This window comes from Schistocerca serialis, chromosome 9 (assembly GCF_023864345.2).
Source record: "Schistocerca serialis cubense isolate TAMUIC-IGC-003099 chromosome 9, iqSchSeri2.2, whole genome shotgun sequence".
In the NCBI taxonomy this organism is placed as follows: Eukaryota; Metazoa; Arthropoda; class Insecta; order Orthoptera; family Acrididae; genus Schistocerca; species Schistocerca serialis.
The window spans coordinates 383,716,301-383,725,940 of record NC_064646.1 but is presented as its reverse complement, the minus strand read 5'-3'; the positions used below and the strand labels follow the sequence as shown (position 1 = coordinate 383,725,940).

Sequence of the window (9,640 nt, the reverse complement as noted above, 5' to 3'; positions counted from 1 at the left end):
TTCGTTCGACCTATACTTGAGTATTGCTCACCGGTGTGGGATCCATACCAGGTCGGGTTGACAGAGGAGATAGAGAAGATCCAAAGAAGAGCGACGCGTTTCATCACAGGGTTATTTGGTAAGCGTGATAGAGTTACGGAGATGTTTAGCAAACTCAAGTGGCAGACTCTTCAAGAGAGGCGCTCTGCATCGCCGTGTAGCTTGCTGTCCAGGTTTCAGAGGGTGCGTTTCTGGATGAGGTACCGAATATATTGCTTCCCCCTACTTATACCTCCCGAGGAGATCACGAATGTAAAACTAGAGAGATTCGAGCGCGCAAGGAGGCTTTCCGTCAGTCGTTCTTCCCGCGAACCATACGCCACTGGAGCAGGAAAGGGAGGTAATGACAGTGGCACCTAAAGTGCCCTCCGCCTCACACCGTTGGGTGGCTCGTGGAGTATAAATGTAGATGTAGATGTAGAGGCCAAATCATTCGCTCAAATTGTCCAGAATGTTCTGCAAACCAGTCATGAACAATTGTGGCCCAGTGACATGACGCATTGTCGTCCATAAAAATTCCATAGTTGTTTGGCAGCAAAGAGTCGACGAATAGCTGTAAACATAACCATAGCTAAACATAACCATTTCCAGTCCACGATTGGTTCAGTTGGACCATAGAACAGCCCATACTGTTATCGAGCCACCACCAGTGTCAACACTGCCTTGTTGACAACTTTATGGCTTCGTGGAGACTGCACAACTCTCGAAACCTACCATCAGCTCTTACCAACTGAAAACGGGACGTATGTGACAGGTCACGGTTTTCGAGTCATCTAGGGTGCAAATGATATGGCCACAAGCCCAGAGAGGCTCTCCATGCGACGTGCGTGCGCCGTATCCCAACAACCAATATTTCGCAGCTCTGTCCTAGCGGATACGCTCGTCGCACGTCCCACACTGATTTTTGCGACAATCTCTTCTCAGTCGTTAAATGAAAGCCGTCAGCCACTGCTTTGTCCGTGGTGAGAGTTAATGCCTGAAATTTGGTATTCTCCTCACACTTTTGGCACTGTGGGTGTCGGAATATTGCATTCCTTGACGATTTCCAAACTGGAATGACGCATGTGTTTCCTCCAACTAGCATACTGCCTTCAAAGTCCATTAATTCCCATCGTGTGGCGATAATCACACCGGAAACATTTTCAAAAAAATGGCTCTGAGCACCACGGGACTTAACAGCTGAGGTCATCAGTCGCCTACAACTTAGGACTACTTAAACCTAACTAACCTAAGGACATCACACACATCCATGCCCGAGGCAGGATTCGAACCTGAGACCGGAGCGCCTCGTGTACATGATACAACTGCCATATGTATTTGTGCATCACTTCTGTCACCTCAGTGTTTATTTAACACACAGGACGTTGATACACATTTTCCCCTGATTCTCTTGAACAGTGTAATTATGCAAGATTTGACGGCTACGTTGGGTGCTTACCCAGAAAACAGTTTGTGAGGCAAGTCTCCTCTCGTTGGAAGACTCTAACCGAAACAAGTTGAGGCAAGAAAGAGTTTCGTGTAGCGAACGACTCCAGGCGACTCCCTCCCATTGTGCGTGGCAGCACGGCGGGGCCGCTGCTGTCAAGTTGTCGCTGCGTTTCCTCCATGAAATCTCGCACCGGCGCTCTGTTTCTACATACCTCGTCTTGCAGCAATGCAAATGACAAGTTGCCTCCGAGGCGCCAGGAAGTCCGCAGCCGAGGAACTGTGCCAGCGGCGATTAGAAACCGCGGGCCGGCGATGCGCGACCGACCGTCCCCTGCGCACGGCACGCAGCGGGCTCCGTCCCCACCGCCCCCGCCTTACCGCCCCCGAGGTCGCCGGAAGCACGCTGCGCCCAGCGTGTCCGCCGCCTTCCGCCGCCTCCGACGCTATAAGGCAACCCCGCGACGCAGCCGGCGCACTCCACCGCCGCCCAAGACATGCACTCGCTCACGGTAAGTCACCAGCGCTGCTGGACACTCGCTAGCCTCGCGAGGTTTTTTACAGAGGACTAAGGCCTACATCTCCTTGTTGATCATCACCAGACACTATAAGCTACGCCATCCTTTTCTGTCTCTCGCCATGTTTATAATTTGTTGTGGCCACTGCAGTTCCTTCCAGTGATAACATTGTCTAATACGGCTGTTCTGGATTTGCCTCTCCATTTATGGAAAGTTTTTTTCCTTCTGATGTGATTTTTATGCAGCTGTTGTGTCGAATTAATCAATTTTTTTCTTTCAACGAAACAACAAAAGTAATGTTTACTTCCGCTACTCCTTTCGGCGGTTTAAACTCCCACCGTCAGGTGGATTAATGCTTATTAACATGCGATGTACGTGATGTGATATGACTTTGAGGTAAGCCGTGTCTCAGTCTAGTAGAAAAAGAAAAGAAAACTACTAGACGATGCGACAGATCACCCCAAAATCGTAACATAAGATATAGTGACTCACACCATAAATCCACCTGATAATGGACGTTCAAACCTCCGAAACGTGTTGAGGAAATAAATTAATAGTGACTGATAATATTAAACAGGTTTTTTTATATTCTATAACAATAATAGTCACGGTGCAGCCTAACGAAAACTGTTCGCATTTAAAGTTAGTTCTTCTTCAGTGTATCATGTTAATCAGTATATTTTTCTCTATTATTTCAATCTGTAGAGTTCGTTAGATTCTTTCAGCTAGGATATTTCTGAGGCTTTTCTCCATATCCACATCTCTTTTGCTTCACCATAACGCGTAAAAAATAATAAAAAAAGCACCCAAAAGGGGAGGCGAATTCGAATTGAAACTTTATGGGCTTGGAGTACAGAGATTACAAAATCAAGTCAGATTTACGAGGGACATTTCATAAATAATGTCCACTAATTATTTTTACTTATACGTTTATTTTTTATTTATTTATTTTCAATATATTTTTGCAGTCCTTCAATATAGTCTCCCTCCTTCTCTATCACTCTATCTCAACGTCTTGGAAACACTATTATTCCATCCAGGACACCACCTCTGTTCATCTGTTGAACGGCTCGTAACGGTGGTAGAAATCTGTTCCAGAGGAAGATAAAGACGTCAATGGATAGATTTTTTCAACTTCGAGAACAAGCTGAAGTCTGATGGACTCACGTCTAGTCTGTGGGAAGGATGCGCCGACACCTCCCATTCATGTTCGCGCCTTTTTGGGCTACAGCATTGTCGATATGAGAGCGTGCATTGCCGCGGAGAACGTGTGGCCCAGCCCCGACCAACTGAGGTCTAGTTTCGTGCGTCTCTCCGCTTGGATTTTGCATGAAGTTATGCCTGTGCTGCCTGTGCTGCTGTGACACTTGTTTCACTTCGTACACTATCTGCCATGATTATCCCTTTGTGATCATAATCAAAAATCATCATTTGCTTGAGCACATGGAAATTTTTTCCACGAGGAAAATCTGAAGCTCTTCACTCATCGGACTGTTATTTCAATTCTGGTTCAGTCTCTAATCCACATTTCATCAATTGCGACAATTCGACGCAAAAATCCTAGACCTTCAGGGTCGAATCGTTGCTTGAGCAATGTTGCTATGTCCAGCCGTTTCTGCTTCTCTTCAGCAGTCAAACAGTGTAGGACCCATCTCTCAGCAGTTTTTCTCTTCTTCAAATCATTTGTCAGAATGCGGAATACTAATGCCTTTGGAATTCCCGTGTCTTCAGAGAGTTCCTCACAAGTCGGACTGCGATCTTCTTCAAGAGCATCTGCCACAAGTTTCACACTTCGTTCACCTGCGGACTTTTGTCCTTCCTGGTCTGTGCTCATACGACCATCACGAAAACGATTAATCCACGGTGAAACTGTAGGCCTACTAATGTCCACTGTAAACTCACCACAAACTTCAATTAATGCACTGCGGATTTCTGTAAGGTTTTTGCCGAATCAAGTTTCGCTCTTGAAGTACGACCTCTGGTCTTCAGCAGTCACAGTACCAGAGATCCCAGTAGGGTCCATTTCTACCTCTCACCAATTTTGTGTTAGAGTACACAGCGACGAGACAAAACAAGTGCATCTTTCTCAAGCTCTGACGTAATTTTCATTGTAGTTGCATCCAACAATCCACAGTAATACCAACCTATGCATTATTTATGAGATGTCCCTCGTGCGAAGAACTTGGCAGTATCAGCCCTCTTATAAGTATGACGTTGGGAGGGCTGACATAAAGCCATAGTATCCTCTACTGTCGAATCTGGTCCTTGATTTCCTGGATACCAGCAAAGTGACAAAGCTGACATCTGGGCTGGTCCCACACATGTTTTATCAGTGACAGATTTGGGGAGCCTGCCAGCCACGGTAGTACTTCAGCATCACTGACACTTCAGAGAAACATGTGTCATTTGTGAACGAGCGTTGTGCTGTTGAAAAATGGTACCTCCATTCTGTTGCATAAGAGGTAACACATGAGGGTACCGGATGTCTGTTGTGTTGTCAGAGTCCTCTCAATCACTACTATTATGTCTCTCCAAGTATTAGAAGAATGGAATTTCCCTTGAGGTCGCCTCTATCCACGCCGATGATGTCATCTGGGGATGGCGCGCACCGCGAATAATCGCTGAATACAATGCGACTTCTATTCGTCAGCAGTCCTAGCTTCTTGCTCAAGGCACTGTTCCAAACGCAATAGCTTCTGCTGTGTTGTTAACGACAGCTTATGCATTGGACGATAAGTCTCTAGGCCGACTGATGTTAGACTGTGTCCAATCATGATTCAAATGGCTCTAAGCACTAAGGGATTGAACTCTGAGGTCATCAGTCCGATGGACTTACAACTACTTAAACCTGACTAACCTAAGGACATCACACACATCCATGCCCGAAGCAGGATTCGAACCTGTGGCCATAGCAGTAGCGCGGTTCCGGACTGAAGCGCTTAGAACCTCTCGGCCACAGCGGCCGCCTCGAATTATGCAGGATAACACACAATGTTGCAGGGAGCCCATTACTTGTTCTCGGATGGCAGGTGGCCATGTGAAGAGCTTGCCATGTGGTTGGTCTTGACGACGAGTGTACCTGCCCTCACGTTCCCATGTACTCCAACATCAGGCACTCTCACATCCGCAAGTCCGACAAATCTGGATACTACACGATTCAGCCTGACCCACAATGTCGCCCCTCTCAAACTCTACCAGTTGCTGTCTCATACGAGTACGTGGCATCTCACCCGCACGGCTAGCCGTGCGTTCTAACGCACTGCTTCCCGGCACGAATCCGCCCTGCTGATTAGTGTCGAGGTCCGGTGTGCCGACCAGCCTGTGGATGGTTTTCAAGGCGGTTTTCTATCTGCCTCGGCGAATGCAAACTGGTTCCCCTTATTCGCCTCAGTTACACTATGTTGGCGATTGCTGAGCAAACAGTGTCTCCACCTACGCGTACACCATAAGTACTCTACCACGCAAACGCTGGGGTTACACTCGTCTGGAATGAGATGTTCCCTGGGGTGTCCACTAGGGGCCGGACCGCACAGTGACCCTGGGATCGGTGTGGGGCGGCGGTGGGGTGAGTGGACAGCTGTATCCCTTTGTGGGCTTGTGTCCCACTGAGGGCAGCGGCGGGGACGAAGCCCCTCTGTCGTTTCTAGGTTCCTAGTTCAATGCATACATACATACATACATACGCGGCATCTCCGTTTGCTTCACAGTGTTCACCGACTCTCTGACACTGACCACGCCCCTTATATACCCTGCCAGGCTTGGTAACAACACTGAGCACGAACGACATTAATGCACTGTGGTGACCGTTCTGCCTTTGACAGAAAATTGCAACTCTAATCATTTACATATCCGCCGATGTTACGTCCGTGTACGACGTTACACTGACATCAGACCACGTCTTCTGGGTACTTCTCCTTTATGCCAGATAGCGTATTTCTGTTTTTTGTCTCCCCAGCGTCCACCCTTGACAAACGTAGGTTAAAATGTTCCAATAAATGTCTTAATGAATTCCTTTCATATTTTCATTTTAAAGTGATTGTTTGTAAATAAATTACTTTTATTTCTGAACGCTTGTTAAGTCACTTCACTTCTTCTTTTGTTATACATTACATTTATGTTGTCATCCATTATTTGTACCACCCGAGTTGCTAAGTTCTTTTACTTCCAATTCAATTTTTCTTATTCAGTTCTTATACTTATCTGCCTGATTGATTTATCTATGACTATTATTTTAATGTTATTTAATTTGAGTTTGCGTGTGTACAACATATCGTTCATATCCTTTACAGAATCTCTCAAGACTGCTATATCTTCAGAGGGCCGAATACATTTATTTTTGTTTCTTTTGGTGTCTCTTTGCATTGTATATGTCTTAATAAATTAAACAAATATTAAGAGAGAGGAAAGCCTTAACGAACACTTCTTCGTATCCTACCTCGTTGAGAAAAAAATTCATTTAATTCGTCTGCAGAGGGTGGAAAAACAGTATCAGATTTTACCTTTCTTACGCCAAAGCTACACAATTTTTTCCCACAGTACTGCGGAATTCGACCCCTGAATATATTGCATTGCGTATGACGTATTACGGTATTGCGCACATTTCGTTCGCTTTGTCTCGCAGTTTCCAGAATATTTCATATCGTTCAGGAAGTGTACTTCGCTTGAATATTTTATGTGCAGAGTCATTTTTATCGGTTAATTGGCGTAGTTATGTAGTCACACATAGAGCAGGGGTTCTCGTTCCTCTGACAGAGCGTTTACGATTGAATTTGTCATACAACACAATAAGCCTAATAATTCTCGCACTTTACCTTCTAATAGTCGCTCATTGCTTACATTATGCCGTGGAATATATAAACAGCTCTTTTCGCAGGGCATCATGAAGAAAAAGGAAGACGTAAGATTAGAGTTTAACGTCCCGTCGACAGAACCGTCAGTAGAGACAGGACACTGCTCAGATCACGAAAGGATGGGGAAGGAAATTGGCAGTGCGTTATTCAAGGGAAACGTCCCGGCATTTACCTCCAGTGATTTAGGTTCTTAGCTTAATGAGTGAGATTTTTCCTCGGCGGTCTGTACTCAGTATAGGGTTTCTAGTGTGGTGAGTGTCAGCACGAGAAAGGTTAATTCGACAAATGGTTCAAATGGTTCTGAGCACTATGCGACATAACTTCTGAGGTCATCAGTCGCCTAGAACTTAAAACTAATTAAACCTAACTAACCTAAGGACATCACACACATCCATGCCCAAGGCAGGATTCGAACCTGCGACCGTAGCGGTCGCTCGGTTCCAGACTGTAGCGCCTAGAACCGCACGGCCACTCCGGCCGGCTTAATTCGACATTTGCCGAAATTGCGCCGATATCCAAAGGCTTCAATCCTTCAACAACCAAAACATAAAGAGCGATCAAAAGGGTTCCTTTCGAATGGCTCATCAACAGCTTGCCTACATGTCGGTGCTTATCTACCCACATCGAAGTAGCATTGGGCTGCAAATAGACTGCAGCAACGTCCCCAAAAAATAATTTTTTGATCGCCCCTTATATGATGGCATTATGTTAATCCACGTCACAGTTGTGATGGAATCAAGTGTATTCCGATGTTTTCTGTAATCAGAGCAAGCTACTAAAAGTTGACTAGCGAGTCTGCAGCTGTAAATTACACAATTTTTGCTTTTGACGTTCGGTAATACCTAGATACTGGAGTGGTTTATTAATTTACCGAGTATTTGTTTTCAATAATAACCTTTCTTCAGATTATTCGCGTGGTGTTTGTGCTATAACGTATGTTTAATTAATGCTCCATGGACCAAAAGCTCCCATGTACAGTGAGGTGATGAATGTCACGTGATAACGATATGTATACAGGGTGTTACAAAAAGGTACGGCCAAACTTTCAATAAACATTCCTCACACACAAATAAAGAAAAGATGTTGTGTGAACATGTGTCCGGAAACGCTTAATTTCCATGTTAGAGCTCATTTTAGTTTCGTCAGTATGTACTGTACTTCCTCGATTCACCGCCAGTTGGCCCAATTGAAAGAAGGTAATGTTGACTTCGGTCCTTGAGTTGACATGCGACTCATTGCTCTACAGTACTAGCATCAAGCACATCAGTACGTACCATCAACAGGTTAGTGTTCATCACGAACGTAGTTTTGCCGTCAGTGCAATGTTTACAAATGCGGAGTTGGCAGACACCCATTTGATGTATGGATTAGCACGGGGCAATAGCCGTGGCGCGGTTCGTTTGTATCGAGACAAATTTGCAGAACGAAGGTGTCCCGACTGGGGAAGATCTAGAACGACGAGGACACCTGCAATGGACGAGGCAATTCTTCGTGCAGTTGACGATAACCCTAATGTCAGCGTCAGAAAAGTTGCTGCTGCACAAGGTAACGTTGACCACGTCACTGTATGGAGAGTGCTAGGGGAGAACCAGTAATTTCCGTAACATGTACAGCGTGTGCTCGCACTATCAGCAGCTGATTGGCCTCCACGGCTACACTTCTGCGAATGGTTCATCCAACAATGTGTCAATCATCATTTCAGTGCAAATGTTCTCTTTACGGATGAGGCTTCATTCCAACGTGATCAAGTTGTAAATTTTCACAATCAACATGTGTGGGCTGACGAGAATCCGCACGCAATTGTGCAATCACGTCATCAACACAGATTTTCTGTGAACGTTTGGTCAGACATTGTTGGTGATGTCTTGATTGGGCCCCATGTTCTTCCCCCTACGCTCAATGCAGCACGTTATCATGATTTCATACGGGGTATTCTACCTGTGCTGCCAGAACATGTGCCTTTACAAGTACAGCACAACATGTGGATCATGCGCGATGGAGCTCCTGCACATTTCAGTCGAAGTGTTCGAACGCTTCTCAACAACAGATTCGGTGACCGATGGACTGTTAGAGACGGACCAATTCCATGGCCTCCACGCTCTCCTGACCTCAACCCTCTTGACTTCTATTTATGGCCGGCTGCGGTGGTCTCGCGGTTCTAGGCGCGCAGTCCGGAACCGTGAGACTGCTACGGTCGCAGGTTCGAATCCTGCCTCGGGCATGGATGTGTGTGATGTCCTTAGGTTAGTTAGGTATAAGTAGTTCTAAGTTCTAGGGGACTGATAACCACAGCAGTTGAGTCCCATAGTGCTCAGAGCCATTTGAATTTTTCTATTTATGGAGGCATTTGAAAGCTCTTGTCTATGCAACCCTGGTACCAAATGTAGAGACTCTTCGTGCTCGTATTGTGGACGGCTGTGATACAATACGCCATTCTCCAGGAATTCTCCAGCGCATCAGGAATTCCATGCGACGGAGGGTGGATGCATGTATCCTCGCTAACGGAGGACATTTTGAACATTTCCTGTAACAAAGTATTTGAAGTGACGCTGGTACGTTCTGTTGCTGTGTGTTTCTATTCCATGATTAATGTGATTTGAAGAGAAGTAATAAAATGAGCTCTAACATGGAAAGTAAGCGTTTCCGGACACATGTCCACATAACATCTTTTCTTTCTTTGTGTGTGAGGGATGTTTCCTGAAAGTTTGGCCGTACCTTTTTGTAACACCCTGTATATAGAGGTGGCGGTACTATCACGTACGCTTCCCACGCCCGGGTTCCCGGGTTCGATTCCCGGCGGGGTCAGGG

General features: G+C 45.8%; 1 protein-coding gene across 1 annotated transcript in view; it reads left to right on the top strand.

Moving 5' to 3' along the window:
- The first annotated feature begins 1,947 nt into the window (after window positions 1-1,947).
- The window catches only part of LOC126419628 (cuticlin 2-like), a 29,775-nt gene continuing 22,082 nt past the window's right edge, over window positions 1,948-9,640 (top strand). Inside the window, exon 1 of the mRNA XM_050086816.1 lies at window positions 1,948-1,976. Coding sequence (XP_049942773.1) covers window positions 1,962-1,976 — 15 coding nt within the window. The 5' untranslated portion in view covers window positions 1,948-1,961. The remainder of the gene's footprint in view (window positions 1,977-9,640) is intronic.